The following is a 19,341-nucleotide window of genomic DNA, read 5'->3' on the forward strand; positions in this document are numbered from 1 at the left end:
TGGCCAGTAGAGAAGAAAAACCTTACACTGGTGATCCATGGAGAAGAATAACCTTAAATTTGTGGTCAATGGACAAGGGTCACCCCTTCTATTGTTGGTCAGTAAACAAGGCTAACCTGATACTGGTGGTCAGTGGGAAGAATGCCACCGTTAAAGACAATGAGAAAGAACATGGGGGTCAGTGGTTTCTTATCTAAAAGATGAGAGGAGGGGCTTTATCTGTCACACATCACTGCCTCTTCTGAATGACATCAGCTGTGTAACTATTCAAGCATTAAGCAGAAGGTAAAAACTGTCAATGCTGAAGGAACCCCTAGCAACATCTAGACCAGCCTTTCTCAACCTTTTGAATACAGAGGAACCCTTGAAATAAATTTCTGGTCTAGGGGAACCCCTGCTAAAAATTTAAACAACTCATGACACATTAGTGTGACAGGTAGTGGGAAGAATGCTCCTTACTCTTGTGATGATTGGGAAGAATTACCCCTTTACAGATAGCTAAAAGGAACAATAGTGTCATTGGGAACTTATCTAAGAGACAGAAATTTCCCATTTCCCAAGGAACCCCCAGCAACCTCAGGAGGAACCCTAGGGTTCCACGGAACCCTGGTTGAGAAACCCTGATCTAGAGGAACTCTGAGGTTCCACAGAATTCCGGTTGAAAAACTCTGGTGCAGGAAGTAGTGATCGACCGATTATCGGCAAAGCCGATATATCGAGGGCCGATATGCACTTTTTCCTCGATATATCGGAATCGCCCACCAAGGTGACCAATATTGCCGATATTTCGGAAAGTGCTTGTACCGGAGTGATGCCTGCAGCTAGAGGCATCACCTTAGTACCGGCATCCATAGCCGACGGTCGGCTGTCTTGTAATGTCAACTGATGCAGCTGAGAAGCCACTCGGCTGTCATTACAAGGAGTGGGAGGGGACGACCTCCCCTCCCGCCGCCTTCCGTGGCTCGCCTGGGTCTCCCGTCCCACCAAGAGACCCAGGCAACCCGCCTGCACAGCCGCCAAAGGCCCGGTCAAAGCTGCATTTGGCTCTGATCGGGTCTCCATGTAAAAACCCGGAAGTGATGTAATAACATCACTTCCGTGTACTCGGTGCCAGATTTAAAAAAATGACAACATTCAAAACAGCCAAACTCCAAACTTGGTGTTTTGAATGCTTTTAAGTGCAGAGGAGGGATTTGGGGTCTTTTAGACCCCCAGATGCCTTCACAAGAGTACCTGTCAAGTGATAAAAATCAAAAATTTTTTAAATGTACGAAAATATCAGCCAATATCGGCAGATACCGATATGCAATGGCCAAAATATCGGTATTGCCAACTAAAAAACGATATCGGTCGATCACTACTAGGAAGTACATCTGAGTGTTACTTCAGGATTGATCGATGCCTGCATAAAAGCAAAAACTGTGATCTCCTGTCCATTGAGTGTATTTCCATGGTACATTTTAACATTTGACAGAAGTGCATTTTTAAATAATTTTTTCCCTTTTATTGCCTAAAATCTATTCAACAAAACTATCCTGTGACCATGTGTTCATGAAATTTACCAAGAAGAATGATGACTCTTTTACATGGTTATCCTGTTTCTATCATCGTTACATACAAAACTATAAATTCTTATGAACTTGTCCCAGACGGAGTTTCAGCTAATCTTACCCTATAAATCCTACCTGACAGGTCAGCGGCCAGAGTTGTTTGTTAAATGTTTCCTTCCTGGCAGTCCCACATTTTGGGGAGTTTTGTTACAGAGTGAGCAGATAAGCCAGGCATGCCTGTGTGTTTAAAACAAACATTAGTGTAAGAATTTGGTCTATAGATTACATTGTGACTGAAGGGCAGTTGAACTGAAGCTGGCTTTGTTGTATGACTGCAAAACCTGACTGGCACAAAATAAGCTTTTGCACCATTTTCCACACATACAAATAACAGTTAGGAATGGAAGTCGCATGCTTTCCATACACATACACTCACCGCAGAGGGGTAACTAGAACCTTCAGGGCCCCAGTGCAAGGAACCATGAAGGGCCCCCTGGACCCCAGGCCGGGGCCCTTCCCTTCAAGCCTGGGGCTCTTCCTTTTGATCCTGGGGCCCTTTACTCTCGTTACGGGGCCCTTTATTACGGTCCGCAGTGGGACCTTTTCACATGTTCTGCAGTGGGCCCCCTTCCTGCCATCTTGGGGCCTCCCCACGGGGTGGAATACCAGGGCCCGGTCACAAGTGTGACCTTTGCAATCCTGGAAGTTCACCCACTGGTATCGGTAGTTTTTATTTTTTGGTATTTTAATTGTATTATTTTTTATCATTTCATTTTATTTTTTTTACAATGTCACTGACTATGACTCTGTCCATTCAGAAAAGGAAGGAGCTGGTAAATTACATATTTACTGACCCCTTCCTGGTTCTCTATTGTGACACATCTCCCCTGCAGCAGCCGGCAGGAGAGGGGAGGGAGCACAGTGGGGGGGGGGGAGCACGGAAGTGGGGAGGGGGGTGGACCAGGGGAGCACACAGGGGCCCAGAGACAGCAGAACACAAGTGAACTGGATAGGAGGAGTGGCGGGGGCAGCATACAGAGGAACCAATCTTCTCCATTTTCCTCCTGCAACTACAGGAGGAAAAAGGAGGACAGTGATTTCTCTACATGCTGCCCCCGCCGCCCCTCCTATCCAGGTGTACAGGGGAGCCGCACAGGCCCCCTGGAGCATGGGGCCCGGTTGCAATTGCAACCCCTGCAACCCCTGTAGTTAGGCCCCTGACTCACCGGCCATTTTATTATGTACACCTTGCTAGTACCGGTTTTGACCCCCTTTTGCCTTCAGAGCTGCCTTCATTCTTTGTGGAATAGATTCAACAAGGTGTTGGACACATTCCTCAGAAATTTTGATCCATATTGACATGATAGCATCAGGCAATTGCTGCAGATTTGTTGTTTGCACATCCATGATCCGAATCTCACTGTTCCACCACATCCCAAAGATGCTCTATTGTATTGAGATCTGATGACTGTAGGCCATTGGAGTACAGTGAACTCATTGTCATGTTGAAGAAACCAAAGGTGAGATGATTGGAGCTTTGTGACATGGTGCATTATCCTGCTGGAAGGAGCCATCAGAAGATGGGGACACTGTAGTCATAAAGGGATGGACATGGTCAGCAACAATACTCAGGAAGGCTGTAGCATTTATACAATGCTCAATTGGTACTAAGGGGGCCCAAAGTGTGCCCCACACCATTAGTCCTCAAGCCTGAATCACTGATACAAGGAAGGATGGATCCATGCTTTCATGTTGTTTACGCCAAATTTAGACCCTACCATCTGAATGTCGCAGCTGCAATGGCGACTTTTCAGACCAGGCAACGTTTTTTCAATCTTTTATTGTCCAATTTTGGTGAGCCTGTGTGAATTGAAGCCTCAGTTTCCTGTTCTTAGCTGACAGGAGTGGCACCCGGTGTTGTCTTCTGCTGCCATAGCCCATCTACTTCAAGGTTCGATGTGTTGTGCATTCAAAGATGGTATTCTGCATACATTAGTTGTAACGCGTGCTTATCTGAGTTACTGTTGCCTTTCTATCATCTCAAACCAGTCTGCCGATTCTCCTCTGACCTCTGACATCAACAATTTTTAAATTTTCATCCACACAACTGCCGCTCACTGGATATTTTCTCTTTTTCGGACCATTCTCTGTAAACCCAAGAGATGGTTGTGCGTGAAAATCCCAGTAGATCAGAAGTTTTTGAAATACTCAGACCAGCCTGTCTGGCACCAACAACCATGTCACGCTCAAAGTCGCTTAAATCTCCTTTCCTCCCCATTCTGATGCTCGGTTTGAATATCAGAAAGTCGTCTTCACCATGTCTAGATTAGTGATCACCCGATATCAGTTTTTTTATTGCCGATACCGATATTTTGGTCATCGCATATCGGTAATGGTCGATATTGGCCGATATATTTACGTAAATTAAAAAAAAAATTGTATTTTTTTTTATTTTTTTTGACAGGTACTGTTGTGGAGGGATCTGGGGGGTCTAAAAGACCCCAAACCCTCCTCTGCACTTAAAAGCATTCAAAACGCCAAGTTTGGCTGTTTTGAATGCTGTAGTTTTCTTTAATTTGGCGCCGAGTACCCGGAAGTGATGTCATGCATGACATCACTTCCGGGTTTTTACATGGAGACCTGATCAGAACTGAATGCAGCTTTGATCGGATCTTTTCTTCGGCGGCCGTGCAGGCTGGTTGCCCAGGTCTCCCGGTGGAACTTGAGACCTGGGCTAGCCGTGGAAGGCGGCGGGGGGGGGGGGGGGGGGACGTCCCCTCCCGCTCCTTGTAATGACAGCCAAGCGGCTTCTAAAATATTTTTGAATGCATTCTTACTTTGCAGCATTTCTCTACACCTGCTTAAAACATTGGCACAGTACTGTAAATGGTGAGGTGGTCAAGAGTATATTGTCTATTTAGAGTGTGATGGCCAGGAGTATGTCATATACAGCCCAAATTACAGAGTGGAGTTATCAGACGTTTGAAATACACAACATAGTGTATATAGTGCAGGGGTCAGGAGAGCAAAGTGCACAGATCGTTAGACAGATTACAATAAATTTACTTCCTCTTCAAGCCAACCCCCCCTACCCCATACAGATCTTCAAGTACTGATTTTCCACCGTTACAGCTCTCCCCAGTACTGTTGCGCACCCCCTCCCCTCCTTCCAGGTACAGCTGTCCTTGAGTACAGCTCTCGCCCCGTACAGAGCTCCCACAAGTACAAGCCTCCCATGTACATACAGTGAGGGAAAAAAGTATTTGATCCCCTGCTAATTTTGTACGTGTGCCCACTGACAAAGAAATGATCAGTCTATAATTTTAATGGTAGGTTTATTTTAACAGAATAACAACAAAAATATCCAGAAAAACGCATTTCAAAAAAGTTATAAATTGATTTGCATGAGTGAAATAAGTATTTGAAACCTTTGCAAAATATGACTTAGTACTTGGTGACAAAACTCATGTTGACAATCACAGAGGTCAGATGTTTCTTGTAGTTGGCCACCAGGTTTGCACACATCTCAGGAGGGATTTTGTCCCACTTCTTCTTGCAGATCTTCTTCAAGTCATAAAGGTTTCGAGGCTGATGTTTGGTAACTCAAACCTTCAGCCCCCACCACGTATTTTCAGATTAAGGTCTGGAGACTGGCTAGGCCACTCCAGGACCTTTAATGTGCTTCTTCTTTAGCCACTCTATTGTTGCCTTGGCGCTGTGTTTTTTGGGTCATTGACATGCTGGAATACCCATCCACGACCCATTTTCAATGCCCCGGCTGAGGGAAGGAGGTTTTCGCCCTGTCCATCATCCCTTTGATACGGTGAAGTTGTCCTGTCCCCTTAGCAGAACCCCCCCCCCCCCCCAAAGCATATTGTTTACACCTCCATGTTAGACGGTGGGGATGGTGTTCTGTGGAAAATAGACAGCATTCCTCCTCCTCCAAACACGGCGAGTTGAGTTGATGCCAAAGAGCTTGGTTTTGGTCTCATCTGACCACAACACTTTTTCATCCAGTTCTCCTCTGAATCATTCAGATGTTCATTAGCAAACTTCAGACGGGCCTACACATGTGCTTTCTTGAGCAGGGGGACCTTGCGAGCGCTGCAGGATTTCAGTCCTTCATGGCGTAATGCAGTGGTCCTCAACTCCGGTCCTCGGGGCCCACTAACAGGCCAGATTTTAAGTATTACCTTGGGGAGATGCAGACTAGAATACTATCACTGAGCAGCAAATAAGATCACCAGTGATGTAATTTAGTTATCTTGTAAATCTGGCCTGTTAGTGGGCCCCGAGGACCGAAGTTGAGGATCACTGGCGTAATGTGTTACCGATTGTTTTCTTGGTGACTATGGTCCCAGCTGCCTTGAGATTATTGACAAGATTCTCTTGTGTAGTGCAGATTCCTCACCGCTCTCATGATCCTTGAAACTCCATGAGGTAAAATCTTGTATGAAGCCCCAGACCAAGGGAGATTGACAGTTATTTTGTGTTTCTTCCATTTGCAAATTATCGTACCAACTGTTGTCACCCTTTCACTTAGCTGCTTGGTGATGGTCTTGTAGCCCCTTCCAACCTTGTGTAGGTCTACAATCTTGTTCCCGACATCCTTAGACAGCTCCTTGGTCTTGGCCATTGTAACGGATCCGTGACGCCACAACATGTTTGTGGGCTTCTGTCAGTATACGGCTTCCTCCAGTCTGGAACATAGATATTCTAGCCGCCCTACATACAAAACTAGCCGACAACTTAGCTTGTATGTATCTGAAAACAACTAACCACTTTATTGAACAGTCTCACACAATTTATACACACATGAGCACCTCCTCCTCCTGATCAAATTACCCCATCCGGTCACGTGCCTGATTACCTTATCATATACAGATGAAATTGTGTACAGAAATAGAATTAACCTGAACTAATTATCTAGCCATCTGGACAAAAACAACATGTGAGTTCATTAACAATTAACAACGGGACAGACAGGCTTAACACACATCACACCTCAATACACAGACAATAGGAAGAGACCACCAGTGATAGACTGTCCATCTCTGACATTGAAGAACATGGAACAGAGGCCAATGTGACCAGCTCTTTCAATGAACATGTTTAGAATCAAACAGGCTAGGAATAGTCTTCATATACTGTATTTCTTGAGATATATGGTTGATAAATATTATATGTATGGGTGGTTCCTATCTATGGTAGTGTATATTTTTCTTCTTACTGCTGCACCACGGTACTGGTACCAGGAACCAGTTAATACAGGTTAAAATAGTGGGGGTTTGTGGCGTGCTTCAGAAGTGAAAATAAAAATTAATTATAAGACGATGTGAATATATATATGATACTTGAATAAAACCGTGTTCTTTTTTGCTGAAAATAGGTGGTCACTTAAAATGATAACCGTGATTAAATATATTGAGAAATATAAATAAATAAATAATTCCAATATGCCTCTATATTGTGTTGATTATATATGACAAAGTGCTGGGTGCTTGTATTTCAATAAATAAATAAATTCCTATTACCAAAGTATAAATATTTATACTTTGGTAATAGGAATTTATTTATTTATTTATTTCAGCAAAAAAGAACACGGTTTTATTCAAGTATCATATATATATTCACATCGTCTTATAATTAATGGTTGATAAATATTACTGTCCTATTTGAAGTAATTCAAAGCATATTTTTAATTAAGTAGCTGTCTATCGTTTCTTTGGTCACCCAGTGTCCCTAAGAGATACAGGCTGACTTACATATAAGAGGGGCCTAGGGAGCTGAGACAGGGATTTCCCAACCTCTCTAAGGTAAGCTGGACTCCACAGGCCTCCCATCCTATCACAGCCATGGTTGAGAGATTGGAGTCTGATTAATTGATTGCTCTTGTGGACAGGTGTCTTTTATACAGGTAACAAGCTGAGATTAGGAGCACTCCCTTTAGGAGGGTGCTCCTAATCTCAGCTCAGTATCTGTATAGAAGACAGCCAGAAACCTGGGAGCCAGAAATCTTGCTAATTGATAGGGTATCAAATACTTATTTCACTCATTAAAATGCAAATCAATTTATAACTTTTGTAAAATGCGTTTTTCTGGATATTTTTGTGTTGTTCTGTTTCTCACTGTTAAAATAAACCTACCATTAAATTTATAGACTGATCATTTCTTTCTCAGTGGGCAAACGTACAAAATCAGCAGGGGATAAAATACTTTATTTTCTGAATGTGGAGTTCTTAGAATGATGGCAGTTGAAATGTTTTTGTTGCACTATATTTTTGCAACTACTTACCAAATCTATACTTTCAGGAAAAACACACTAAAATGAATTTTAATGCGCACAAACACAGTATAATACCCTTTTTTTTCATTAAAAAAATAAAAAAAAAAGATGAAGTTGCATCGAGCAAACAGATACCCGACATGTGAAGCCTGAAAACTGTATGGGTCCACAAAATGGCAAAAAAATATGGTACCTAAACTTGCCCATTAGAGCCTCTTCTAAAGCTTTTACAGGTCTTCCGTTTAGAGTTAATTGCGATTGCTGGCCTTAGAATTATTACTCTCACACTGGTTCACAATGTGTGTGGCGCAATAACATAGAACTCTTTAAGTTGAAAATCCTTGAGGCTTTACAACTACTTTATTATTACTGCTATCACAAGGGAGGTATCAGGGTATAGACCCCTAATGTCTCCCCTGACCACCGCTCCAGGGAGTGCTTGGGTGCTTGTTTACCCGGCATTTCAGCGGAAGGTGGGTGTAAGCTGCTATAATCTGCTCTTTTTAGGCCTGTTGACCTGTTGAGCCCTTCTGAGCTGTTTGTTACGTGAGCCTGTTGCCATTTGTTTACTGTGTTTCCCACTCCTAAGTTGGTCTGCTTTTGGATTTTGCAGGTGTAACATCTCAGTGTACAGAGTAGGTCAATTTAGTTTAGCTCCTCTATATGCAGCTAGGGTAATTTTTTTATGCTTAGCTGTGCAGAGCTCTAAGGGTTGGGTCTATGCTACCTCCCCCCGGCATGATAGTCCTGGAACTTAGAGGGTGGAGGAGCAGAGGCTAAAGCCTGAGTATCTATGGAGTGTCCACCAATCCCTGGGGAGAGAAGGCCCAGAAGATGGGGTAATAGGCCATAAATGTTCAGGAGCCTGGCAGTGAGGGAGCAAATTCCAGGATCCAGTTGCCTGGAGGGGACCCCTGTGCTGGGGGACTCTGTCCCTGGGCAGAAGGAAGGACAAGACAGAGCAAACGGGTGGAAGAGAGAAGGACCAGCTGAAGGTCTCTCCCCCTTACCAGCTTCAGCTAGGCTTAGATGTAGTCATCCTGACAGGCGAGGTCCAGTCCTGTGTAGCATAAAGCCTGTACAGCAGTCTCTTGAACTTTAAGATTCACCAAAAAATGGGAGTGAGTAACATCTGTTTTGTACCACACCCCAAGCCTGGATAGAAGGGACAGCAAGATGCAATATTTTGCTTGGCCATAACCAAGGGACAGCTCAGAGCTAATACAAAGCTGCCAGAAGCCACCCCACACCTTTAGCTTGGGTCAGTAGCAGCCAAGTGTGATATAATTTCTTTAAAGAGCTGCACCTGCATTCTTCTGTTGGAAATCCTATCACTATTTTTGCTGTGCCGATATTCCTACAGGTGGACAGCGTTGTTGATGTTAATACCTAGCAGCCAGAGAGATAAGCAAGTCCTCACCATTCAATCATGTTCTACAGTACCGGGCATCCCATGCTCTCCCTTTCCTCATCCAAGTTTATACTGTATATAAATCCAAAAAAAGTACCCTGGACTGATTATTGAGCCTGTAAAAAAGTTGAAAAACTCCTGCCTGAATGTGAAAAAGGAAAGGCCAAAAATCCAGCGGCATCTGAGGGGGTAGCGCTAGACATGGTTAAAGACTAAAGATCCTGTGTCCTATACTGTATGACTAATAAAATAGGATTTTTCACTTGCCAGTAAAATCAATTTCTTGAAATGCATACAGGATTGTGTCCCCCTCACAGTTCTTTGAGATTTTCCTACAAAATTGAGGCTAGCAGGAATTGGGAAGGGTTATATATGGGGTGTCCTTGCCGCCTTCTTTTTTCTAAGTGTCCAATCATTTGAAGGTTGCTGTGGTTAAGGACTAAACATCCTGTGATCTGTACTGTACTCTTAGAAACAGATTTTACTGGTAATTAAAAAATGATTTTTTGTGTGACCATGAAAGGTGCTCAAGAAATGTCATGGTTGTTGTTTAAGAAACTTAGTTATATTTTTAGGACAGCCCAAAGATATGGCCATTCCGCGCTGTCAAAGGCCTTGGCCGTGTCTAGGGACAGCAGAGCCCTGCTGCCCAAATTATCCACTTTGGCCTTCATATTGAGAAACAACCTCTGCAAATTTACAGCTGTAGACTTTTGGGGCATAAAGCCGGATTGATTCGGATGGACTATGGAAGAGATGGCTTTACATAGTTAGTCTGGTTGAAAACAGACACAAATCCATCTAGGTCAACCAATAAAAAGAAAAATAATCATAAATCCTATATACTGTGTACACCATCCTTTACCCACAGTTGACCAGAGAAAGGCAAAAAACCCCAGCAAAGCATGATCCAATTTGCTCCAGCGGGGGAAAAAAATCCTTCCTGATCCCCCAAGAGGCGATTGGATATTCCATGGATCAACTTTACCTATAAATGTTAGTACCCAGTTATTGTAATGCACATTTAGGAAAGGATCCAGGCCTTTTTTTAAAGCAATCTACAGAGCTGGCCAGAACCACCTCTGGAGGGAGTCTATTCCACATTTTCATAGCTCTTACTGTGAAGAAACCCTTCTGTATTTAGAGATGAAATCTCTTTTCCTCCAGACGTAAAGAGTGCCCCCTTGTCCTCTGTGATGACCTTAAACTGAATAACTCAACACCAAGTTCACTATATGGATCCCTTATGTATTTATACATGGTGATCATATCCCCCCTTAATCTCCTCTTCTCTAGAGACAATAAATTCAGTTCCTCTAATCTTTCCTCATAGCTGAACTCCTCCATGCCTCTTATCAGTTTGGTTGCTCTTCTCTGCACTTTCTCCAGTTCCCTGATATCCTTTTTGTGAATAGGTGCCAAAAACTGAACTGCAGATGAGGTCTTACTAATGATTTGTAGAGGGGCAAAATTGTATCTCTCTTTGTGGAGTCAATACTTCTTTTAATACAAGCAAGGACTTTGCTCGCTTTGGAAACCGCAGCTTGGCATTGCATGCCATTATTAGGCTTATGATCTACCAGAAGAAATTTTCGGAAGATGACCACTAGTTAAAATGTTTATGGTTTGAATCGATTCCTTTGACTTCCCTTTTTGGTTTGAGTAAGCTTTTCATATAAAAAAAATAGATGCCCTATGTTATTGGCACACTGGGCAGCAAGACAAAAACAGCTGTAGTATTTTGGTTACCTGGACTCCTTATGCTGTGGGTACTTTGACCTAATATTGAAGTTACTGTCTTGGTAAATAATTTCCTTTTTTTTTTTTTTAGTGCAGTTGCCCTACTTGTACCAAACAATTAAATAATCTCCATTTGTCATTAAAATGACAGAACATCACACACCCACCTAGAAGACAGGAAATTTGCCGGCAGCATCCTGCGTCCTCTTGTGTTATGTGTATTCTGACAAATGTCATCCCCAGCTGTGCGGAGACGCAGCTTGCCAGCAACTTCCTTTTAGGGAAGAAAGTCACAATGGATGCAGCGAAATCGAATGCTTCTTTTTTTTTTTTGCTTAACCAGAATGAATTTAGGAAAAGCCCAAATGACAAATTTGCAAATGGCCATCACGAGTTGCCCATTTAAGATATCCATCACTAAGTCATTAAGTTTAATTATGTCCTAATGAATTTTCTATGACTTTTTGTACAGAAACGTCCCCCATAAACAGTCTGAAGTCAATCATGAAGAAGAAGACTAATAGCGGACGCTCGAGTTCAAGTGCGGAAGCTCGAGCTAAGAAGAATCTCCAGTTTGTTGGGGTCAATGGTGGGTAAGCATCAGATCGGAGCCTCACAGTGTTACTTTGTTTCCATTAATTGCATACTAGGGCTAAGCAAAGTAGAAAAAGTTTCCTGAAGCAGGCGCTATTTATAAATCTATTCTATTTAATTCCACACACAACTTTGTTTATTTTTTTTTTTTTTACAGGGACATCAACCAAACACAAATATTAAAATTGAGTGTTGTTGATAAATAAAAATCATCAGTTTTGTTTTGGGATAATTGGGGTAATTTGGGGTAATTGTTGCCTACTTAGTAACTGCAGTGACAATTACTGTAGAAAAATTATAATAATTTTGGGTTACCTAATTTTTTATTTGCTTTTCATTTCCAATATTTTTTATTGAAAAGTATTTTACAAGAGAAAGGTATAAATCACATTATAGGCCATTTTTTTATTGATTTTGAATCTTTGTCTATTAACCACTTCAGCACCGGAAGGTTTTACTCCCTTAACCACTTTACCCCCGCTCACTGTGCCTCTACTGCGGCACAGTGGCTCATTCCCGTCCAGCGACCTAGACCTACGTCACTGGACTCCTCCCCTTGTGGGCGGCGCTCACGCGCTGCCAGAGGCTCGCTCCCGGTGTATTCAGTGACAGCGGACGTCGGGCCAGGGGAGGAGCGGCGGTGATCACCGCCTCTCTTCCCCGATCATCGGGGAATCGAATCTGGAGATCCGCCCGCTTGTGTAAACAAAGCGGGCGGATCTCCTAAGTGACAGATTGCAGGGTTCAGCGTAGCTGAACCTGCGATCTGTCCCTGTGTCACTCAGTCACCTCCCTCCACACACGTCAGTAAGCACCAGGCATACATTAACCCCTCCCTCTCCAATAAAATTAACCCCTTCCCTGCCAGTGTCATTTTTACAGTAACAGTGCATATGTATAGCACTGATTACTGTAGTAATGTCACTGGTACCCCCAAAAGTGTCAAAAATGTCAGTCAAGGGTCCGATCTGTCCGCCGCAATGTCGCAGTCCCGCAAAAAAAATCGCAGATCGCCGCCATTACTCGTTAAAAAAAACCCACCAAAAATGACAGAAATCTTTCCCTTAGTTAGTAAACGCAATAACTTTCGCGCAAACCAATCAAAATACGCTTATTGTGATTTTTTTTTTTTACCAAACATAGGTAGCAGAAAACAAATTGGCCAAAATTTTAAAAAAATGTTGATTTTTACATTTTTTTTTTGGGGGGGGGGGGAATTTCATATAAAAAAATGTGAAAAATATTGTTATTTTTTCAAAATTTACGCTATTTTTTTGTTTATAGCGCAAAAAATAAAAATTGCACAGGTGATCAAATACCACCAAAAGAAAGCTCTGTTTGTGGGAAAAAAAGTACGTAAATTTAGTTTGGGTACGGCGTTGCACGACCCCGCAATTGTCAGTTAAAGTCGCACAGTGCCGAATCGCAAAAAGTGACCTGGACGTAAGACAGCAAAATCCTCCGGTGGTAAAGTGGTTAATGACCAGGCTATTTTTTGCAATTCGGCACTGCGTTATTTTAAAGAAAAATTGCGCAGTCGTGCGACGCTGTACCCAAATTCAATTGATGTCCTTTTTTCCCCACAAATAGAGCTTTCTTTTGGTAGTATTTGATCACCTCTGCGGATTTTAGATTTTGCGCTATAAACAAAAAAAGAGCGACAATTTTGAAAAAAATGCCATCATTTTTACTTTCTGCTATAAAACATTCCCAATAAAAAAAAATTAAAAATTTCAATTTTTTTTATCAGTTTAGGCCAATTTGTATTCTGCTTTCATATTTTTGGTAAAAAAAAATCCCAAAAAGCATATTTTAATTGGTTTGCGCAAAAGTTATAGAGTTTACAAACTACGGGATAGATTTTTGGAATTTTCATTTATTTTTTTGTTTTTATTAGTAATGGCGGCGATCAACATTTTTTAGCGAGACTGCGACATTGTGGCGGACAGATCGGGCCCCTAACTAACATTTTTGACACTTTTTGGGGACCAGTGATATTAATACAGTAATCAGTGTTAAATATTATGCACTGTTACTGTATAAATGACACTGGCAGGGAAGAGGTTAACACTGGAGCTGATCAAAGGGGTTAAATGTGTACCTAAATGTGCTCACTCACTGTGTGGGGGAAGGGTTCTGTGACAGGCACAGAGAGATCGGGGTTGTAGCTTAGCTGAAACTCCTGATCTCTCCCTGCCTGTCTCACAGAAGACTCTCTTGCTTTGTTTACATAAGCAGGTGGGTCTTCTGTCAGTTTATCTGACGATCGCGGGAGGAAGGAGGTGTGTCTAAAGCCCGCCTCCCGCTGTGTCGAAATCATGTGCACGAAATCACGTAGTACTATGTAATTTTGCGCAGCCGATCAGCCCTGCCGCATTAATACTGCGGTGGGCGGTCGGCAAGAGGTTAAGTGTAGCACTACTCCCGTAGGAGTTGCTGATCTCTGTCTGGGTCCCCGCTGCTGCACTGCCAGTCACACAGGATTTCCTTCATTCAATCAAATACAGAAAACAGTCCTTGGCTTGTTTTTGTTGTTTTATTAGGGGGTGATAACTTGGATGGGGTAGGGTATTTATGGGATGCCTAATGTCCAGAACACCAGGGGACAACTTCCTCCCTATTTACAAAGAAATCCTTTTCTTCCTTCCACCTGCACAAGCTTGGTTCACAGCACCTGCTGATCATCAGTAGGAATCAACAGGCTTTTGTCAATTAAGCAGCAGCCCATTACAGGCTGGGAACATCCTGTCCCTAATTTAGCACATTGTGGAGTGAACAGCATCTTCTTCTGCCTCCCTGTAGACACTAATCCCAGTTCTACTACTGCAGAAGACATCTAGCTCATATGGCTGCCACCAGCCCACCTGGCTGCTTTCTTCCCTAGTCCCCCTGACTGGCACACAAACATGGAGACTAATGCCCCATACACACGTGCAGATTATCTGCAGACTTTTGTCTGCAGACTTACCAAAACCATATAATATGAGGTCAAACCTAAACACTTTCAATTTGTATGCAATCCGGCAGGCCCTTGCACTACATAGAAAAGGTAAGTCTGCAGACAAAAGTCTAGGTTAGATAAAGACTTGGCACACCGCGGTCTTCAAGAGAGCACTGTTACAGCCGACAGTCTCTCCCCTTGTCTGTCCCTGCACTGTGATGGTCTACTTACTGTCTCTGCTTGCTCTCTCCCACTGCCTCTCCGGCATGAATCCCTCCCATCTGCCTCCTGTAGTGGAATCCTTTCAGGCCAGCTTTCCCGAGCTCCAGCCCAAGGTAAAATTGCTCCCTGGCAGGCGTCTTAAGGGCCACTCACAACATCTCCTCAGCACTGCTTATCCATCTTCCACCCGACTCCTCTGCTGGCATGACCCATGTCTGTTCATGGGGTTCCTTAGCTCCCTGCCAGGCCCACTCCTGGGGATTGGCCAAGGGCCCGTAAATATTCAAAACCGCTCCTCCTCACCTCCACCCACTAGTTCCAGAATGATCTCCGACACGCTGGAAACGGGAGGCACCAGAGAGCTGCCAGGATGAGTCATCCAGCCCTGGCCTCTAGTAACCCTGACCCAGATTTATTGACTCAGGTCAAACCCAGAGCCAACTATGTTTTTCCTACTCTCAGTTCTAGTAGCACACACTAGAGGGTGCTACATAAGTTTAGACAAGATAAACAGGAAAGGAACAATGCACCAACTTTCGCATTGGTACAAAGTAACAGTGTAGAAAAGCAGGAAGGGGTATAACTTGCATATATTCAAAAAAATTTATAAAGCAGTGAGGGCTGTTTCCAGTAGTAATTCTTATCCCCCTCTGAAAATGGTGCTTTTCAGATGGCTACTGCTGGTGGTATAGCAGCTCGTGGCAGGCATTCAGAAGGCACTACTGTTGCTTCCTGACACCTGTTTTTTTATTTTTTTATTTATTTAATTGCTAATTTTGTATTTTGAGGCTTTACCACAACTGCGAGCCAAGTGCTTGGCTCACAGTTGCGGTTTTGCTCTATTGATCTCAATGGGTGCGTTTGAAAGGCTGTACGGCCTGTAAGTTAATTTTGCTGCAACCGCAAACTGCATGTATACAGCCCTGTCAGTCTTTAATGTTAACATTTCGGTGGGTTCCTGGGTAGGGGGGTGGGTTAAAACCTTGGCTTAGCCCCCTGGCCACCAGTGTGAAAGAGCCTTAAGTCTGGGTTCACACATGCTGTGGCCGCGGCTCACAGCAGGGGTCCGGTGCGTCCCGGTTCACCTTTTCAGGTGTGAATCAGGTCCGAATTTTTGCCTGAATTCGCACCTGAATCAGAACCAAAGACCCTTTGTAAATGCCGACCGTGCTTCTTTGAGACCTGGTCACACTCTTCCAAACCCGCATCCAATTTGCATATGTGTGAACCCAGCCTAAATGTCACTTTTACAAAACATTCACTGGTGAAGAATCAATCACTGTCATTTAAAACTAATGCAGAAGGAAGATTCACCTACAATGAGTGATCGGGGAATGTCAGATTCACAGTTTAATTTTTTTGCATAAAATTGTCTCTAGATATGGCAAAAGTTGTCACATTCACTGGGGTAAGACTTTTGTACAAGGGTGTTTTAGGTAGTAGCAAAAATGGTCTCATGTTGTGCAAATAGGGAGCGGAGAGAGAGAAATAAAGAACAAGTGAAGGAGAACAGAAAACAAAAAGGGGTGGGGGGAGAGGTAGTGGGGCTCCCCTTCTAACTTCACCACAGCCACATCTAAGGCCTGTTTCATGTGGGTTTCAGCTTGTATAAGAGCAGTGTGTACAGCAAGCTTTGACAAAGCATTTGCAGAGCTTTCAGCAAGCTTTGTTGAAGCTTTTACCATACTGAAGCTTTTACTGAAGTTGAAGCTTTTAAAGTACTGAAGTACTGAACACAGATCTTAATGGGAGTGTTGATTGCCACTTTAAGCAAGCTGCTAGCTTTCAACAAGCTTCACGTAGTGCTGAAGCCAAGGAGTGCCGGATCACGTACTCGGTATGTAATCCAGTGCACAGGGGGCGCCCTGCCCCAGGAAAAGTACGTGGGGCCGTCTGCAAGTGGTTAAATGCATGGAGGGGGTTCACTTTTCAGAATTCTTTAACTGCCTCCCTGCCCGCCGTATAGACAAATGACGGCGGAGTGGGGCGGCTCTTGTTCTGGGGTGATGTCCTATGGCGGCACCCTGTTTAGCAGCGGTCGCACACGATCTCGGCAAAGAGCCGCTGACAGAGTGAGGTGAGGAGAGCCAACCAGGGAAGATGTGTATAGGCAATCAGGGCACTGATCATCAGTGCTCTGATCACAATGCAGTCCCAAAAGTGCCCATCAAAGATGCCACTCTGTGCCTATCAGTGACACCACTCTGTTCCCATCAGTGCTGCTCATCATTAGTGCCTATCAGTAGTGCCCATCAGTGCTGCCTATCAGTGCCCATTAGTGCCACTCTCAGTGGCACCTATCAGTGCTGCATATAAGTGCGACCTATCAGTGCTCCTGATTAGTGCCTCCTTATCGGTGCCACCCCATCAGTGCCACCTCATCATTGCTCATCAGTGCAACTTCATCAGCGCACATCAGTGATGGAGAAAAATTACTTATTTACAAAATTTTCAGACAGAAACTTAGAAAAACTTTTTTTTTCAAAAATTTTTGGACTTTTTTTATTTTTTAGCAAAAAATAAAAAAATCCAGTGGTGATTAAATGCCACCAAAAGAAAGCTCTATTTGTAGGATGAAAATGCAAAAAAATGAATTGTGGTACAGTGTTGCATGACTGCGCTAGTGTCATTCAAAGTGCGACAGCGCTAAAAAGCTGAAAATTGGCCTGGGCAGGAAGGAGGTAAAAGTGCCCGGTATTGAGATGGTTAAACTGGAAAATATAAACATTTTAGTATAGAAAACATTGTCCAGCTCCAGTGTGCAAACTTGCCTCCTACGTACAAAATTTGAATCCACACAATTCGGTATTTACCTACATCTCTAATGTAGGAAAATAAATCGTTTCCAGGGAGAAGTAGTTAAAGCTGTAATTTTTCACAAAATGTACCCACGCATAGGTATGATTTTTGTGTTGCATACAGATACAGTACTCTATAGTTTTTGGTTTTGTTAATTCTACAAAGATTAGTTGTTTTTTTTTTTTAACTTCAACCAGCTTTTCTGATGATGTGATTTATAACCTCCAGCTTGAAGGACTTTGAGATATTGTCCAGAGTGTTCTACTAATGAGCTGGCCCTCCTGAACTAATTAAATCCTGAGCTCTTGCTGTGTTCTGTACTTTTAACTAATCATGATAAATGGTGGGCATTATGGATTCTGTGACTCTAGTTGGTAATCTATCTGAAACATCTGAAGACATTTTGTGAATGTATTTGCAACAAGTTGATCTATAATATTTAAAGGATGTTTACTTCAGAGGCCAGTTGCTTTGTTAGGCCCATGTCTCCTAACATGGAGACTTGCCTTGGAGCTGGGGCCTGCAACTGCTTCCCATACAAAACCTGTGTGGCCTGGTTCTAAAGCAGGCATGTCCAACCTGCGGCCCAGGGGCCGCATGCGGCCCAGAGCCCCAGGCAATGTGGCCCACGGCCCCCTGACAATTTTATTTTTTTTTGATGGGGAAGAAGGAAGTTGGGTCGGGGGCACGGCCACAGCGGCTTCCAACTAACTGTAGGCAGAGGCTGCCTCCGAAGGGATCATTCTCTAGTTGTGTTAAATTAGTGCTGGGGGGGGCGGCAGCGCGGGAAGGGCGCGGCAGTGTTTTATTACTTATATACCTTAACTATAGTATATATTTTATATGCGGCCCAAAAAAATTTCTCTACACTCAATGTGGCCCAGAGAAGCCAAAAGGTTGGACACCCATGTTCTAAAGCCTCGTACATATGCACACATGCAATGATTATCGGCCGACTGATCGTCCGACTTTTGTCCAAGTTGTGTTTTGTTGGTTGGAATGTGCCTAGACTGCACACAAATTTTCTCGGCCTACAAAATTCTAATTCCGAAGTTATGTCATGTGTTGGTTTGTTTTCTTTGTGTTTTTTCTTCACTGAGCATGCCCAGACTTTCTCATCAGATTTTTCCCTGTCGAAATCTGTACTGACTGCACGAAAATCGGCCAACAAAAATTTTATAGCCTGCACACCAGATTTTTTTCGCCCGAAAAGTCGGAGTTGGTTGTCGGAAGCATCATACTAACAAGCCGAAAATCGGCAGATCGGACGTTGGCCGAAAATTCCCTGCCAATTTTCGACGCGTGTGTACGGGGCTTTACTCTCCTACCTTTCTCCTCTATTACTGCCCCCACAATGATTTTCGTTAAAACTACCCAGCGCTTAATATCGTTTTATGAAACAGATCTGTTCCTTTGTCAGAGAAAGTGACATGTCTTCTTGACAGGCCACCACCACAGTGATACCTTCACCAAGCTCCTCCACAGCTGCATTTGCTGTTTAGAGCCTTTGGAAACGACCCGTACAGCTATGGCAAAGGGGGAAGCAAGATATCTCCTCCCCTTACCCTCTGGGATGTAGTGTTCACGCCTGAGTGGCCAATCCTTTGGTATATGGTGGGAGAAAAAAGGTCATTAGCACTGTGTAAGCTACTACATAGACCCACATGGAGCTTGCACAGGGATCAGACCCAGAGCTCCAACAGATGGACAGAGCCAACAGGGGAGATCAGCCGAGGTGAGTATCATCCATTGGGGGCATGGCCTGTCAAGTGAACCTCTCGCTTTTCCCTGAATGAAC

At 43.5% G+C, this 19,341-nt stretch overlaps 1 protein-coding gene across 3 annotated transcripts in view; it reads left to right on the top strand.

The window, feature by feature from the left end:
- KANK4 (KN motif and ankyrin repeat domains 4) overlaps positions 1 to 19,341 on the top strand; it is a 260,029-nt gene that overhangs the window by 158,071 nt on the left and 82,617 nt on the right. For all 3 annotated transcript variants that reach the window (XM_082265155.1, XM_082265156.1, XM_082265157.1), the window contains one exon: positions 11,460 to 11,580. In XM_082265155.1, coding sequence (XP_082121281.1) covers positions 11,460 to 11,580 — 121 coding nt within the window. The remainder of the gene's footprint in view (positions 1 to 11,459; positions 11,581 to 19,341) is intronic.

The sequence above is a fragment of the Pelophylax lessonae genome (assembly GCF_965119305.1).
Source record: "Pelophylax lessonae genome assembly, chromosome: 8".
Taxonomy (NCBI): Eukaryota; Metazoa; Chordata; class Amphibia; order Anura; family Ranidae; genus Pelophylax; species Pelophylax lessonae.